Below are 18,301 nucleotides of genomic sequence, written 5' to 3' on the forward strand. Positions count from 1 at the left end.
AAACTCTGATTCTACCAGTGGCCCTTACGGACATGAAGCATGGACGTTAAAAGAGGCCGACCGGAGAGCTTTCGGGGCTTTCGAGCGAAAAGGGCTGCGTACAATACTCGGAGGGAAACTAAAAAATGATGTGTAGCCAATCAGGTATCCATGTACATTGATTTCAAATCGCGAATCAGACCAAAGCCTAAATTACCTACTCTGACATCAGCATGGATCACGCAAAAGCTGAAACCGATGTCTACCTTTTCTAAGCCATGCCTAGTAGCTTTACAACTTCATCTAGAATGCTCCACCAACGATGCAACAAATTACGAAACACACATTACGAAAATGCGAATATGAAATTTCTAAATAGGTAAATACTGGATTGAAATCCAGTGACCTCGCAGCAGAGGCAGACTCAAGGGAGTGATGGTACTTATTAAACTAAAGATCATAATCAGATGGCGATTTTAATTCCCCCGATGGTTTCTTGGGACGCCCACTCTAGAATTTGTTTAAAAAATAATTAAGCCTTCATCTGTTTAATTACAGAATTGATCATCTATTTAAAGATTCATAATGTTACAAACGAATTCTTTTACAGTATTTAATATTAGATTACCATTTAATTATACGTGCTAAAAAATGTCGTACCTACAATGGTTTATCAAAGTTAAGAAACTGAATGACAACACTGCACAATCGCACAACCCTCAGGGCGCGTGCTTTTCACAACACCCAGTTTAACAACAATTCTGAACACATTCCTCCTCCTTTAATCCTTGGGATTCTTTTTGTCCTTCTTCTTTCGTTTTTTCTGCTTTTCATCACCGTGCGATTCCTGCTTCTTGCCTATGCACACCCGGCAGTACCAGTCCTCGTTGGAATCCGGTGGAACCTGAATTCCGACGCACACCCAATGGTACCACGCGTCGCACCCGTCGCAACCGATCATGGGGGTTCCGTCGTCGACGCGGCCACACGCCGGACATATCCACACCACATTGCCGTCGGCGTCCTGCACATTGATGGGGGTGTTCAGCGGGGCGGGGATGGTCACCCCCAAGCTCGCGGACGCCGACGCCGATTTGGACGATTTCGGTTCCTTCGATGGTTTCTTGGGGTGATCCGACGACGACGAGGAGGAGGAGGGAGCGGAACCAACCGCGGGAGCCGGTTTCGGTAGCGTTGGCGGGGTTGGGGTGACCGAAAACAGATCGATTGAATCCGGGAGAGCTTGGATGCCGCGCGGTCTCGGCTTCGCCGGTTGATCCGTGGCGGAGAAATCCAATTTTCCGGCGGCTTTGCTCGAATGGTCGGCGGAGAGCTTGGGAGCTTTGCTTGGCTCGTCGGATTCTTTGCTTTTGCCTTTGCTGCCGGGGGTTTTGAGTTTGGGGGGCCTTGTAACTAGGGCGGATATCCGGGCCAGCTCGGGCGATGCTTCTCGTTTGATCTCAGCTGATTTGGTAATGGGTTCCGCGGGAGGTGGTGGGTGGTTGTCTGGGGTGTTGGATCGCGGCGATGGAGTGTTGGTGGAACCGAGTTTGAGCATCAACTTCGGTACGGAGGCGGCGGATGTGACGTCGGGGCTATTTCGGTGTTCCGAGGATCCCATGTACGATGTCGATGGGCCACCCGGCGTGGTGAGGTCGCCTACGTTGGAGCCGGAGAGGGGGAACGTTGTGCGTTGGTCCGGGAAAGAGGATTCCAAGGCGGCTGCAGCGGCTCGTTCCTTCTCTTTTCGTTTCTCCTTTTTGAGTTTCTCTTTCTTCTTTTCCTTTTTCTCCTTCCGACGTATCTGTTCCAACTGCATGGGATCGTCCATAGGAGGGGCACCGCCAATTGCAGAAAACGACGTTTCCATGGGACCATCCGAAAGGTCTTGGTTCATTGAGTGGGATGACCTGAGAACAAAAATAAGTATTAGATGTTATTAAATACAGCTCTAAAGTATCCTTTGCCGAAAACTAATTTTGGACTACTCACTTTGGTCGCTCCCGGTCGCGATCCTTGCTTTTGTTCTTATCCTTTTTGTCCTTCTTCTTCTTAATTTTGCCCTCCTTTCCTTCCTTGACTTTCCGATCCTTCTTGTGTTCTTTGTTCTTTCGCTTTTCGGATTTATCTTTGGAGGCCAAGATAGGCGCGGAGCCATCGCCGGGCACCGGTGCCCGGCTGGATGCTGCGCCGGACGATTGCGGTGGCGATATACCCATTGCGGCCATCGTGACCGTCGATTGGCTGTTGGTGTCCGAGTCGGTTTCGATGACGATGGTTTCGCCCGGGGTGATTGGAGGCACCGTGGGCGATGCCGCTGCCAGCGTGGGAATATTTTGCGGGACGACTGGCGCTGGGGACGGCGCAGGAGGATGATGGGATGGAGCGATCGTGGTAGCGGTTGTGGCGATTGTGGCCGGGATGGGCAGGTCCTTTGGATAAGTGGGAGCTTGGGAAAATTTGGGCTGTTGGTGAGCTATCGGAGGCTGAGAGACTACCGACGAAGGGATGGTGTGATTTTGATGCATGACGTTGGGTTTGATAGAGAGGTTCAGCGATTGCTCTTGGGGAAGATGCTCTTTGACGACCGGGGACATTGTGGGCTTTTTACGGAAATTACCGCCGGTTGGTGGAGTAGCGGGATCGATTTGTAGAGAGGGTGGTACCAAGGGGGCCACGTTGCAAGTGCTTTTCTGCAGATCGAGCGGCGTGTGAGCCAGTTTAGTTTCTGGATCCAAATTATCAAAGTTTTCCATAGGAGACGCCTTGGTAGGGCGTGGGTTTTGAAGCAATTTGTTTATGTCGAAACGAGGTGGCAATGGCATCCCGAATGGTGCCGGCGGAAGGAAAGATTGTCCCGGGTTGAATGGGTTGAAAAGAGGGTTATCCGGAATGAGTCCCGGACCAGACGGTAGTGGGAACATTCCGAACATTCCAGGATTGCGCATTTGAGAAGCAAGGAATCCTGGTTGCATAGCGTTGTTGAGCATCTTGCTGTAATTGGAAATGGCATCCTGAAGAGGTTTCTTGTCAATCGTGGGAGGACCGGGCGGAGCTGGAGGGTACTGCTGATGTATTTGTTGAAGGAGTTTTAATTCTTCAAGCAAACCTGCGTTTTTGGCTTTCTTTGCAGCGGCTGTTTCCTTCGGTTGCTTTGGCTGCCTTGGTTTCTTTTTCTTTTCTTCCTTTATAGGGGGAAGGCCAAAATTGGGGAAATCGCCAAACATAGGACTAGGTCCGGCGGAAAGTTTTCCGGAATCACTCATCCACGAGGCGGATGAACTTGAGCTAGATGGCATTTTGATATCGGGCGTTTTCGGTAGGTTGGATGGTGTTTTGGGTGGAGAGAACTCCCGGAACGAACCGGACGGGCCCATACCGCCGGAGTGGTCACTCATGTTCATGCCAAAACCCATATCCGGCGATGAAAGGGCGTCTTGAAAGGAAAATCCTGAACTGGGCATTTTGGGCGCTCGTTTTTTGCCCATCGGCGTCATTGGGAACTGCGGTTGATGGGGAGGACTTTTGTCGTCATCGATGACGATGATTGGACCCTGGGTGGTTGGTGTCGGAGGAGGTTCCTTCTTGGCAACCTTTTTGAAAATATTCAGTTTGTGTTTCTCTGGCGAGGCATGCATTAGAGGACCTGACAAAGGTGGGCCAGGGGCTGGAGTAATTTCCAAACTCGGATGAAGTTTCTGCAGAAGATCTAACTGTGATTGGGCGACGTTGTCCGGGAATTTGGGTTGCTGGTGCAGTGGTGTTTGCTTTTGAGGGGGAGGGAAAAGGGGCGATTGAAACAACCCAGGGAGAGGCTTCTTGCCCGGGGGAGTAAGCATTTCTAGAATGTTCTGAGCATTCAGGGGACCTCCTTGGAATTGCTGAAGCTGTTCCATGTACTGGCGTTCGATTTGCTTTTTGGTTAACTTTGTACGTTTGGGCTTTGGAGGTTTGGGTGGTGTAATCTGATTTACTAAAGGTGAATGAATAGGATGGGGAGGCATTGTTTGACTCAAAGGGGGGAATAAAGCACCGACATCCAATCCTTGGTTTGGTATCATTCGAGGAAGGGGCGTTTTCAATTTTGGTTCCTGTTGCTTCTTCTTTCTTGGCGCTTTCTCCTTTTTCGGCTTGGTCATAGGAGTGATCGGGACAACTGGTGGCGGAATAGGAGACTTTTGCAGCTCCGGCGGTACCGGTAGTGATGGTTTGATATCCGGAACTGGTGTGGGAGGTTTTGGAGTTGACATCAACTCATCCGGAACAAAAAGTGGTTTGATATCTTCTGCAATGGTCGAGGTCGGTGTAGACAAAGATGGAATGTCAATCTGCTCTGCCATCGGATGAATTGTCGGAGTTGCTGGTCTACTCTTAGAATCCTTCTCCTTATCAATGCTTTCCTTCTTTTTGTCCACTTTCTTCTCTTTCTTTTCCTTCTTCTCCTTTTCAACTGGTTTTTTCTTCGCTTTTTTCCCAAACTTCTCGTCAATTTTTGCCACCGGTAGAACAGTAGACACCGGCGCCGGTGGTGGCGGTGGAGGGGGCTTCGGCTTTTCTTCCGGAATTACCGGTGGTTTCGAATCCGGTAGCCTGCCCTCCCGGGCCGGTGATATAAAACCCGACGTGGTCATAATAACGCTACTAATCTCCCTGGTCGGTCGCCTTTCATCCGAAAGAGACTTTGACTTCTTCACATCTAGTCCAGCATCTGCTACCGGACCATCCAACGGTCTCTTAAACGTCACAACTTCCTCACTTTGACTAGCATCCATGATTGCCACTTCTTCGGCGCCCACCTCTTCCATCTTCTCCACAACTTCGCCGATGTCCGGCTTCACCTCTTCTACCACCTCCTCATCCGCCTCTGCCATCAAATGCAGCTGCATCTGACGTCGCCTTTCCTCTTCCTCCTGCTCCTCCTCCGAATCCACTAGCATCGGAGGCATGTGCTCCGGAATGTGCACTGGCCTCGTCAGCGTTTCCTTACTACCCGGTTTCATGAAATTCAAATGACTCTCCTTCGGCAGCGGATACTTCGGCACCTCGAATGGCCGCTCGATCGGATCCACATACTGCAGATACTCCTGCAGTTCGGTCAAGCTCATCCCCATTTCTCGGTATGCCAGCGCTACGTCATCCAAATTCGGATCCGTTCGATTGTACAGCTCCGTGTAGCGATGCGTCGTCCGAGTCACATCCCGCAAATATTGATCCAAAATGTCGATCATCAACTCCATCGGTGTCGACTGGATCGAGTGCCATCCGATCGTCTGACATATCTGAGCCACCACCACCTTCAGCAACTGGTGCGTGTAACGCTCCGACATCTTAAACGAAAAATATCATCGGACAAATTTATTTATTTTATCGTTACTTTTACTTTGTTGTTGTTTACCTTGATGAAACCCGCTGAAAAATCTAGCGGTACTTGCGCCCTCCCACAACCAACCCTCCCACCGCACAAAATCGCACGCACAGAACGAACTTCCACTATATTCCCTTTTTTTACCAGGACCACCCTCCTAACTTCCGCACCAACTTCCAACAGACGATGATGGAAGAAGCCAGATAGGCAAAATTTTCACTTCATTTTTTCGGCGCCATCGCGCACGATTTCACGGCAAAATTCACTTCCGTTCGCCGACCCGTATCCCACACCACCGGTGGACACTACTTTCCGACGTATTCGAGCACGAAATACGGACCAAATTCACGGAAACTTCCACGACTGTACGTAATCGCAAAACCGTGAGCAAAAGATGCGCGTCGATGATTCGTCGTTTTCCCTTTTGTTGCGCTTTCTACTCGGTGACGTTTCTTTTGTGTTGATTTCTGCTCGTTGGCAGTTTTGTTGTCGGTTTTTGACGTTATGCTTTCCTCCATTTATTCGGTTCAAATATCTATGGGGTAGGAATATGCATACACAGAAAAAATAAAGAACTTTTATAATATTGTCTACACGGTTAAACTCATCTACTCAAAATAAAGTTCAAACAACTCAAAATTCAGTTCAATTCACTTAATTTGGACCGTTGGTGGGGGAAGCCAAATTTGAGTTGGATGGCCGAACTCGGATTTGAGTAGTTTTCGTTTGATCCCGTGTGAAAAAGTACCTCAATATTAAGTTGTTTCCACCTAATGTTAAGTTCAAATAGGTTGAAACAACCTAAATTTGAGTTCAACTCCTTTAACCTACACGCTTACTTCAGTTCACCCAAATATGGGTAAAGAGTACCTAAAATCCCCAAAAAGTGCACATACCTAGATATGGGTGAATCACCGTTTACCCATATTTGGGTGTTTCAGTATTGGAGCGGTTTATAGGTAAATATCTGGGTGCTGCGGATAGAGCCGCTTTTCTGCTCTCAAGCAAGTGGAGGGATATTTTGAAATTAATCCCATAAGCAAAATTATTTTGCAGTTTCTTGGCTGTCAAACATTTCCCGCTCTTCGAATTTCTCTTTCCATGCTGCATGAAGGCGCACAAATGCGCAAGACTCTACATGACTTAACGATGGTTTACATACATTCCTGCTCCAATCAGCTGTTGAATTTCGGAAAATTTCGTAACGAGTGCTATTTAATTGCATTCCTATTAATATTCAACTCGAAATATAATGTGAAAATATTTGTTACAAAGAATACAAAACTCAATCTAAATTTATTTTTATTTTTTTCACAAATAATAACAATACTTCTCAATATTGGATCTGAAACGAACATAACCACAATCTTCAATGTTTGGCTCCGGCACAATAGAAAAGTTTGGCTTCAGTTTGACAACCAAATCGATTCTATTCGCACCACCCAGGTAAATATTACCCAAATTTAGGTACTTTTTAAAGCTTTTACCATGGGGCCTTTCCAATAGGAATTCAGAATTGCATTTTGTATATTTCGATTTCTTAATTATCAAATGAAAACTAATGTTTATAAAATAATGTGACAAAAATCATTTCTATTTATTCAAATTATGTATAACAAATCGCTCACCCATGTTGCATCTTATTTCACGGCCGATCGACAGCTGATTTTTGTTGACCGGTAGTACAGACGTGGCAACATGCCCACCGTGCAGATAAAATGTTTGAATTAGAAATAGCATCCCTCGCTTCGACTGCCAGGCTATAAATTCACCTTCTACCGAATTTCCTGTTCGAGATGTAGGACGAATTTACTTGCAATGTAGCTTCAATTACTGCCGACTGCAGTTTCCCTGTAGTTGATGTCCGGCCGGAAGTAAAATCTGAAATTACGGAAGAAAATGTACGCGTAAAGTAAAAATAAAATGCTTCTAGCCATTGTCTTTACTTACTCAGTTGAATATTCACCAGTAAATGATAAAAACGTCTTTAAATGCAAGCATTCCAGATCAAGGAATGAATTGTGAACACGACCGAGGAGCACACTTTATAGTCTGTCATGTTCTCGACTGAGCTGAACGAAAATGTTTTATTTTTCATCCAAATATGGGTAAACTCATTTACCCATATATGGGTAAAGCATGCTTCACCAACATTATAAGTTAACTTTACTGATATTATTGGTATATTTCACCCATAATTATGGTATACTCAAATATGGGTGAATCAAGTACCCATAAATAGGTAGAGTGAACTAAGCGTGTAGCGTTGGCTTCCCCCATCGAACTGCTATCGTTGGGTGGTTTTCTTTCTCTGTTTTAAACATCAAACGATGGAATGAAAGTTATGCCAAATCGAAAACAACTCAAAATTTGGGTTGTTTGATCTACCCGTGTATATCCGGAATAAAATTACACGCTAACCTGAAACAACTCAGTCGCTGGGTCGTTTGTACCTCAGTTTGTACCCGGATTTTTCTGATATTAGCAGTTGTCAAAATTTGGGTATGTCAACAAAATGGATATGAGTCAGACGAACCCGAAATCTCGCATGCCAGATCAAATGCTACGATTTTTTGCAGAATGCAGCAAGAAACAGATAAGAAGTGTTGAATTTATCATGGCAGAACCGAGGGCAGAACATTTTCGGCACAGCCGACAAATTACAAGTGTTGGGGAATTTGTTTTATTTAATATCCCGGATAAAAATTTACAGTTCCTTGTATGGTATGATCCATTGGAATTCAATTGGTTGTATGGTAAATAATACAATCTATTGTACTTTTATTGTAGATTTTTCACGGTTGTAAAAATCCTTTATTGTACTTACTTTAAAAGTACAATACATTTAAATGTGACCGATACATTCTATAATATTTTAGTTGTTCGCTTATGTTTTATATTGCTCATCCAAAAATTAAACAAATTATAAAAGTATTCCATCTCGGTGATCAGATAATCCGTTTTAAAGAAAATAAAAATATAATTTTAGAATATTTCATTGATTCATTATGTTGATGGAATAACAATTGAAAACAATAAAATAACAATAACTTTCATTATTACATGAAAAAACGTTCTACTGATTTTCAAATATATGTTTTAATTGCAGGTCTTGAAATATTCATGTTCTGATCAATTTAAATTTAAAAATTCGAAGGAACAAGATCTTTCACTTTTAATTTTACTTGGAGAATGACTGGATTTTGATGAGCGTGTACAATTTTCGGTTCAATCAAAGGTAATTGCCTATTTTCGGGGATTAAACCACCCGACTTGGACGTTAATTTACAATGTTATGAAAACTCATATGCGAATATGTACGTTATGTGGAAGATATTGATTTGGAAAATGTATTGGAGGTAACCACTTTCCCTTCGATGGGACTCGAACCCATGACCCTACTGTAGGGTCATGGGTTCGAGTCCCATCGAAGGGAAAGTGGTTACCTCCAATACATTTTCCAAATCAATATCTTCCACATAACGTACATATTCGCATATGAGTGTACAATTCTGTTTGTGATTAGTGAGAAGACGAAGTAAACGAAGTGTTCCTTTTATAATCGTCTATCCGGTACAAAGTTAGTACGCTTTTTATATCGAAGTTGGATTTTTCTCCAGATACAGATCCAGATCCAGATACAGATTTTCTCCCAACTTCGGAAGTAGTGCGCTGGATTCGCCTAAAGATGCGCTAAACAGCACATCAATTAGTTTGACAGATAAAATTTCGGAAGAAAGTTCGGTTCGGAAGTCCCGACTTCCGAATTCTAAGTTGATGCTACGTTGACAATACTGATTCTGCGAGCAAGCAACGGCCGATCATTTCCCGCTGTACCGTGGTGAGTATCTATCAAGGTATCTATAGTGTTATCATCATGATACCGGATCATTTTGATGTGGGATAAATCTTTCAACACGTAAAGAAAAAAACTTATAAATTAAAACCTTATAAGCAACAACATTATGCCATCTGATGAATGATCCCATACCAAAAAGCAATAATATTCATAAGTTAATGAAAAGTATCAGTTTTGGAACGTACGTGCCTAGTGTAATCTTAATAACATTATTGGTTTTTACGTGAAAGACCTTCAGGAAGGGGTCCCTCCCTAGTAACATTTCGGTTTTAGGCTGGTTTTATTACACTCTTGAAGAGTAAATTATGGTCTTCAAGAGCGTTATAAAACTTAAAATGTTACGTGGGCTTCATTTACACCGCCGAAGCAGTTCGCAGATTTTTTATTAACATGTATCCTTGTTCCTTTTCAGAAATTGAATTAATGATAAAACACTGCTGCATGCCACCATCACTGATGATTCAATATCGTTCGGCGACTATCATCGAGCTATATCACCAACGGGATACAATAAAAAATTAAACAGGTAACTTTTGTTTTTCTTCTCGGCTTATACTTTTTGTAAGAAACCTGACATGATCTTATAATTTACGTCTTACACAGAAAAAAAAATGCGAGCAGCATTAGTTACAGCGGCTTCAGTGAGTATAGCCGGTTGCATAATTGGCGATTGAAATCTACGTTTATGAATCCCGGTCTGAATAGCAGTTAACGCACTTAACAATACCACTAATAATTTTAATTTTAATTCGAACATAAATTGAACTAAAATCATTTTGAAACAAAAATAAAATTGCATTAAATTTTAAATTGAAATTAATTTAAAATCAAATTGAAATTAAATTAAAGCTGAATTGAATTTAATTAAAACTGAAGAAGAATTATCTTAAAAATATATTAAAAATGAAACAAAATTGAAATTTACTGATTACAAATAAAATTTAAAACTAAATAATAATTGATAAAATAAATTGTACATCATTAAATTGAATTGTATTTTGATTGTAATATTGAAGTCGAGATTGAAGTGAAATTTATTTAAAATCCCATTGTATTTCTACTGTAAAACAATAAAAAAATTTGAGAAAAAACATTTGAAACACATTGTTTTCTATTGTTTTGGCCTTCGAAATCATCCCATTGAAGAACCGTTAAATCAATTGTTTTGCTCTGAATTTTGTATGGAAATTTTTCGATTTTTTTATTGTAAAGATACATAACAACCCCCCTTTTTTATTGTAAAAGTCCCATTTACCATTCATTTAATCGTGGAAAACAATTGTCTCTGATGTGATTTAGTTGTTAAAATTCCATTACATTCAATGGTAATTTCTATGTTTTACATGGTGATGTAACAGTAAAATTTATAATATTCTAATCATATTTTTTATCCGGGATTGTTTACACAATAATAATTTTCTGCACCGAAAAGAGCTGGGTTCCGGTTACCCAGATTTTTTCGCTTGTATACGGTTACCCAGATGTGAGTCAAGGTACCCTTACCCATATTAGAGTAATCACGGTTTGGCCGAATCTGGGTCACTTTGACATAATTTTGGGTAGATCCAGGTTAGCGTGTAGAACGCTTTTTATACCGAAGTTGGATTTTTCTCCAGATACAGGAAAATTACCCAACTTCGGAAGTAGTGCGCTGGATTCGCCTAAAGATGCGCTAAACAATTGATGCGTTAGTTGGTTGACAGATAAAACTTCGGAAGAAAGTTCGGTTCGGAAGTCCCGACTGCTGACTGCGCAAAGCCGGACTAGTCGAGCAAAAACTGGAAGCTGGAACAACCTGAAAAAATATGAAATATGTCTGCGATTCTACCTACCTTGCTGAGCGATAAAAGTAAAATGAATGTTTTTCTCAAGTCTCAAGAGTAGTCGAGCCAGCTTGTTAAGCATTTAAAACTTTATTTTTCGGAAAATCGTTGCAATGCTTGAAAAGCATGTTAAGCTACATTTATTTATAATCCTTGTGACAATTATAATTTGATAATGCTTTAGAAGGAATAAACAGAAAGCTAATAGGCGAATTCGAGAAGGATCCAGTGATAAAGTGCGCTGCGAGAGTTTGGGAGAAAAGTCGTCAGAAGCGATTATACATTCAAAATCAAATTTTCTCCATCAAATTTACTTAACTTTTTGGTAAATTGTCTCATGTTTTCCACTGGCAATGGCTTCTTACAGTCTTTAAGCAGCTGTTGAAAACAAATCCCACCCAAATAACTCGCGAATTAAAAATCCGGGTATTCATAACCAAGATTGTGCGATGGAGGTACTGCAAGAGATGTGCTGTTTAATCGGAAAAATCATATGCAAGCACCCACCGGATGGAAGCTCATCCTAAAGAAAACAAAATTTTCTTCCTATTTGCGACTATTTCAGCTTTCATAAATGACTGGATTAACCAGAAAACGCAAAAACCGTACTACCTCCGTATGCTACCAATGCACACGGACATTTGGAAGTACCCATTAAACGGGTATCGAGTACCCATTTTTTCAAAAGGTTCTGGAATGTCAAAAAATGGGCATTTTTCTGATGACATAAAATGTATATTTTTATCCCATTATGAAATAGCTCTTCTCACACAAAATAATGGGTAAATTCGGCCCATGTTGTTAATTGTTCACCACCGCCATATTTTTTCTTCAATCGAAGTGTGTGCTTGAAAATTAACAAGTAAGCCCAAAAGTAATATTTTATTAGAGATCCGCTATTCGTATTTCCAATGTGAGATGCTTCGGAAGATAATAATAGTGATCAGCAAGATAACGGAAGACCTCGCGAGCTGAGCCAAATAGTAAGTTTTTCTTCATTTGTTCATCACTTTTTCCTTTGTAACACAGAGCATTTTTTTAGACAATTCAACATTCCTACAATTCCCAAGCGGCTTGCTCCCAAGTTTGCATCTCTCGGTACACAAAGGATTTCAAGTATTTCCCGGGTGTTCATTTTACAAGGATAAGCTGGCCGTATGCGGACAGGAAAAATCAAATCAATCTCCCAAGGCAGCGCAAAAGCTATATATGTTCAATTAGCTTAAATCCCACAACAATGTTTAAACGTTGCGTTACAATAAATATAATAAACTCATTGGTTAAAATTCAATATTTAGAATTTTCTATTCCAAACAACCCTTCTTGAAAGAACATGAAATCCGCATTACATAACCTCAATTTATCGAAAATAAAAATGGGGCTTATTTACTCATTTTAACAATGAAAGCCAGGTGTGAAAAGTACCCATTATTTGAAGTTTTGGTAGTGTACTCATTAATGAGTAAATCGCGTTTACCCATTAAATGAGTTATGCCGCTTTTCTTCGAAATGGGTACGAAAATACCCATTAATGGGTACTGGGTATGGGTATTAATGGGTAATGATTTTTTGGCCAACGACACTTTTCTCGTGGTTCTTGTGACGACCACCAGATGTCGAAATGATCGATGAGTTTTACTCAAATTCGCCTATAAGCTTTTTTCATTTTATCCGTGTAAATCAAATTTATCTTTCAAAAGATTAAATCGAAAATAATCCTGCAATGAGTGGGATAGACTATCCAGCTTTCCACGCTTGGTAATGGCGGCTTGTCGGTGCATAAAAATCAATCGGTCACTGTACTGTTTGACACTAGCTGGAGGAAAGCTCCCCAAGTAACCATGAAGCTATATATGTTTGCAAATAATACAGTAATTAAAGTTGACTTAAAGTGGAAAAAGGCCCTTTTACGACCGAAATAATGCGTAATTACTTCGACATGTTGAAATAAAGCATAGGTAACGTATCGTTGCATTCCGTTCGTAATACTGAAGTAGTGTATCGTTGCCTAACAGTTGATAAATAAATGCATCTTTACATTGGTAAAACTGATCTAATGCCATTAGCATTTAATATGCTGATTTTTGATTGATTAGATGCCTGATTAGATGCTTTAATTAATGCTTGGTGGTTACTTGGGTCACTGGCGTTCCTGGGTGAGGGGAAGGGAAAAAAGGCCTTTTCGCCAGTGAGTTTTCCTCCAGCTAGTGTCAAAAAGTACAGTGACCGTTTGATTTTTACATATCAATAAGCCGCCATTACCGAGCGTGGAAAGCTGGATAGATAGTAGAATCTATAGATGAGCGAAAGCAAGGCTGAGTCGATTTTTAGCCGTTTGACGTTTGACGTCACAGCCCTTAACGTTTCCATTGAAATCGTGACGTCATGCTCGTTTGGAGACACGTTTGACAGTTCGTCTGGAGACAGAGGATTTATCTTCGCTCATCTATATATTCCACTATCTATACACATTTAATTTAGTTTACCGGGCTCGAATTACCAAATTCTCAACAGCTGAGCTCTCGATAGTCAACCCGGTAAACGACTTCAACAGTTTGCTGAGTTCTCGGTTCTGCATTCAGGATGGCGAAATGTCAAAAAATACCGATCAAATCTGTAAACTGCTACTGAGCACTCGGTAAAACATTACTGGTAAATCTGTAAAAATACTGCGGACTTCTCTAATCAAAACTAGCGATTAAAATGTAATATTGTGGATTTACTTGACCAATGGATTCGAAGGTCGGTTCACTTGCCTATTTCAAACGTTCCCTTTTCCAGCAAGGTTTGCCAAAGTCAATAAATGTTTAGTAGATTACCTTGTTTTTTACTCCTTGTCCATCAAAACAGATGTCAAAACATCAGAAAAAGAAAGAGAAGTCCGAGGGAAACAGCAAAAAACACGAGGAAGACTTGTCAGTTTTGACAGATTTTACTATGAAGACGGGTGTGAAGGTGAAAACGGCGATTTCAACGACCGTTCAAGGAACAACTATTTCGAACGGTCGGGTCCAATAGGGAAATCCACGTACAATAAAATATTTGATTTTCTTGGTCATAGTAAAATAAACAACAAATTATAATTATTTTCAAGATTTTTTTTCATTGTAATTTTTATTTTATTGGTCACAATTTTAAGCGGTTTCATCAAAATAAACAATGGCGATGCGCAGATTCCTGAAAACGCTTTAATCACAAACCTGGCGCAAGTATTAAGTAGCCATGCATGGACCATATTCAATCTGAAGGTCTAGAAGAAATGACGGTTTGTTAATCAGTTGCTCAATTTGAGCGGCACCTGAAAAAACAGATTATTCAAAATTGGGTCCTAAAATGAAGAATCGATATTCGATTTTCTTTCAGGGAACGATGAAGGTAATCATTCTAAACGTGTCAGTTTTTTTTAGACTCAAAAATCGAAAAGAACATTGTTTAATTTAAAATCGAAAAATATATGAAAAATGCTTCCTCGACATTTTCGGTCTTGTTTGACGTACGGATTCAAACGCACTAGCAAAACACCGCAGGGCACTTGACTCAACCTTTGACAGTTAATATATGGGGCTGACGTTTTGAGCTGATGGTTTGTTCGCTCTGAAATGTTGCACAGCCCAAAATTTGCCTTGAAATGTCTTAAACACAAAAATATTATTTTTACTGATTTAGAATTTTACCAGAATTTTTATAACAACGTAATAAGTATTCTTGACCGATGCACTATCGTTTGCAACCATAAACGAGGTAGGGCTTTAGGACCCAATTGTTAATTTGAATCCAGTTTTTTTTTATAACAGTTAGACATTAATTCAGATATATCTATCAAAACTTCCCGGCAAATTTGAACTAGACGTGATGTTTCCACCACAAATTTAAGCTATGGCACTTAAATTTCCCAAAACATTTTAAAACACAATGCACATTGCTTGAAAGAAAACTTCGGAGTAGAAACATGGCGGCAAACCAAGCGTCATGAAGGACTTTTAGGAACTGAGAGCTCGGTACATAAATTACCCTAGGCTCAGTAAAACTTATAATTTTTACCGAGTGCTCGGTAAAATGACTTGTCAGAATCTAAAGTTTCAATTAAACCGAACAACTCGGTAGTTTACACTACTGAGGTCCAGTATTTTAATTCATTAGTGCTGAAACAACGGTATAAACCAGGCTATTGACATCATATTGTTAAGACCATCGCCAGATCGTAGCCATCAGGATGTCCCGGGCTATAATTTTTTATTCATACTGCGTTTCAACAGCGGGCTATGTCTATTGATGATGATGACACCACGCTTGTCACCGGCTCGGTATAAACTATTACTGAAATCGGTAAAATCTGAACATTTTACTGATCTTCAGGTATAAATTATCTATTACTGAATAAAATAGGTAAAAATCTTTCCCGAGGTGAAATTTGGGATTTAAGTGTGTAGGATAGGCCGAATATCGTTTTAGCTTAAATTATATTTTTTTAGCTTTTATCCGTGTACACGGGCAGATAAATCAACCCAAACTTTGAGTTCAATATACGCTCTGATGAGAACATCGCAGAAAAAATTTACCCAAATTTGGCTAGTTTTCCCTTTCTTTCCCATGATTGCTATCAAAACTAGAGCCAGATGCAAACACCTCACCGAGGTTGCTCAGCCCAATAACCCAAATTTGAGTAAATTCAATATGCTCTATTTTGGGTTGATTAAGGTCCGCTTTGGATAAATTAAACTCAGCTTTGGGTAAATTGTTTACACGGGACTAAAGGCAAACTACTTAGGGTCTGTCTCATTTGGAGAATTAAACTTAAAAGTGACAGTTCGAAAATTAAGAAATCACCCCGTTATAAGAATGGCTGGTGCTACCCAGCAATTCCAACAGGACATCGATGGAAAATGATTCGATATCTGTCAAAAGTAATCTTGCTCTGCGAGCAGGGTTATTTGATAATTATTGAAATGTCACTTTTAAGTTTAATTTCAGTTTAATTATCCAATTGAGACAGACCCTTAGTGCCAGAAAAGTCATTTTACTCAAATCTGGGTTGTTGGCCCAAACTACGGTTTTGAGTGGAAACAACCCACTTTTGGGTAGTTTTGGTTTTCAGTGTACACAGATACCCGCATAATTCTAAACCATTCATAGACAGTATCTCTCACTGTTGTCGACATTTTCTGTTAAAGTAAAATAACCATATATCCACATTCTGTCGAATGATTTTGACCACATCACAAAAGGTTATTAGCCGAATCACCATATGTTGAATGGGTTGTTAAGTTATGTTACCATAAAAAAATGGCAATTTTCGCGAACAAAATTTTCGCTCTACTTTATACCAAGAAGTCGATGTACTCTCCATTTTCTTGAAGCTGAACTACAACACATACTGTGGAGTAATTTTTGGAGAATATAAAGAAAAAAAATGGTTTGCACCTTATTATATATGTTTATGCCCAAATTAATAATACATACTTTTCAGAAGAAAAATAAAAAAAAGCGCATCATTATATACATCATTAAACTTTTATTTAATATAAATTACTTGAATCATTAGTTCAATTATATAATCTAATTCACCTCGAGTTCCCCGTCATTCATAAGTAATTCGTTTAGTTGATCCACTTCAGTATGCGCAGCTGATGTTCGACCTGCCAATTGACACGAAAACCACCGCATCAGTCCACTTCTATCCACGACATGGAATCTTCCGGATGTAAGAGGATGATTCCCGTTCATTTTTTACCTGTTGCAGAAGTCACCTAGAATAATTCATATGGAGCTTCAATGTAATGATGATCATCAAGCTAAAATTTCATTATTGCTTACCTTGAATCATGCTACATTGTGCACTGTATGAGGCAGGGTATGAGGGTTCCGGCTGAATGAAATAATGGTGATACTGAAATATAAAAACATTAATTTATTTCCATGTAATAGCTAAGAACAAACTCACATTTTCCATCACGGCTAGTCTGTGTTTACAAAGATGGCAGTTGAATAAAGCGAAAAAAGTGACTAAAAGATCTTGCATGCACACAAATGTTGATAACTGTAACAGATGCAGTAGCTATAACCTGAAACAGTATGATGCATCAAAGTGTGTGTGACATGTTTTGAGGCTATATGGAGAACACGCAATGATGTTCAGACTGCATACCAAAAGGTCACACCTTGTTAGATAATTCATATAAAATATCATATTATTCATTACACTAAAAAAACAAAGATGGAACCAAGGGAGGAACATAAAAATCTTTCGTTGACAATAAAACATAAATTGATAATCAGAGATGATGTGGAGTCATTGTTATGTAGAGTGAAACACTGAAGAAAAACTAAAGTTGGACATTTCCTCAATCATAATGTTAACGGTGAGCTCATGTGTTAAACTTTGTATTTGGTTGTGACAATTCGACCTAATGTTTTTCACTATGCGGGTATATACACGCTCATTTTGATTTTACTCACCGGTGAGTAGTTTTCTATCGTCGTCTCTTTTTTTCCCAAAGAAATTTTAATCACCTTTTGAAAAAAAGTGGAACTACTCAAATTTTGAGTGGTTCCACTTTTTTTCAAAAGTGAGTAAAATTTCTGTGGGAAAAAAAGAGACGGCAATTCAAAAGAAGTTGACCGAAATCTAACCTGGCAACAGGTTAAAGCGATAGCCGGGCATCGCTCAGGATGGAGATCTTTCAAGTCGGCCCTTTGCACCACCGGAGGTGTACAGGATCCATAAGTAAGTAAGTAAATTCAAAACTACCCAAGTAACACCAAGCATTACAATATTGCACATATATCAATCCCAAATCGGCATGCTAAATGCTAATAGCATTAGATCAGTTTTAACGATGTGAAGTTGCATTTATTTATCAACTGTCAGACAACGATACACCAAATCAGCATAACGAATGTAGCGATGCATTACTGATGCTTTATTTCAACATGTCAAAGTAATGAACCATCAATTCGCTCTTATAATTGCCCTTTTCCACTTTAAGTCAACTTTTAGGGCTGTGTTTTTTTCAAGCATATATAGCTTCATGGTTACTTGGGTACTCACTATTGAGTAGAAAAAAATGAGCCTGTAAATCAACCCAAAATTTGAGTTCAATTTACGCACTGATGAGATAATATCGCAGAAAAAATGTACCCAAATTTGGGTAGTTTTTCCTTTTTTTCCCATGATTGTTGCCAAAACTAGAGAAAGATGCAGGCACCTCACCGGGGTTGCTCAGCCCAATAACTCAAATTTGAGTAAATTCAATATTCTCAATTTTGCGTTGATTC

At 40.1% G+C, this 18,301-nt stretch overlaps 1 protein-coding gene and 2 long non-coding RNA genes across 4 annotated transcripts; 1 reads left to right on the top strand and 2 right to left on the bottom strand.

The window, feature by feature from the left end:
* Window positions 1-526: 526 nt before the first annotated feature.
* LOC134207191 (transcription initiation factor TFIID subunit 3-like) lies at window positions 527-5,770 on the bottom strand. The gene is made up of 3 exons (XM_062682917.1): window positions 5,375-5,770; window positions 1,972-5,306; window positions 527-1,889 (listed from the first exon to the last, which is right to left on the bottom strand). The coding sequence occupies exons 2-3, from the start codon at window positions 5,304-5,306 to the stop codon at window positions 761-763; spliced, it is 4,464 nt and encodes a 1,487-aa protein (XP_062538901.1). The 5' UTR covers window positions 5,375-5,770; the 3' UTR covers window positions 527-760.
* Window positions 5,771-8,873: 3,103 nt separating this feature from the next.
* On the top strand, window positions 8,874-9,733 carry LOC134213453 (uncharacterized). Its single transcript, XR_009979457.1, has 2 exons — window positions 8,874-9,185; window positions 9,616-9,733. It is a non-coding gene; the product is annotated as an uncharacterized LOC134213453 (long non-coding RNA).
* A 6,785-nt stretch (window positions 9,734-16,518) lies between these two features.
* LOC134213460 (uncharacterized) lies at window positions 16,519-17,420 on the bottom strand. 2 transcript variants are annotated; one of them, XR_009979459.1, is made up of 4 exons: window positions 17,172-17,420; window positions 16,968-17,088; window positions 16,841-16,913; window positions 16,519-16,773 (listed from the first exon to the last, which is right to left on the bottom strand). It is a non-coding gene; the product is annotated as an uncharacterized LOC134213460 (long non-coding RNA). The 2 variants fall into 2 exon arrangements; XR_009979458.1 differs by having other exon boundaries at window positions 16,968-17,345.
* Between the last annotated feature and the right edge of the window lie 881 nt (window positions 17,421-18,301).

The sequence above is a fragment of the Armigeres subalbatus genome, chromosome 1 (genome assembly GCF_024139115.2).
Source record: "Armigeres subalbatus isolate Guangzhou_Male chromosome 1, GZ_Asu_2, whole genome shotgun sequence".
Taxonomy (NCBI): domain Eukaryota; kingdom Metazoa; phylum Arthropoda; class Insecta; order Diptera; family Culicidae; genus Armigeres; species Armigeres subalbatus.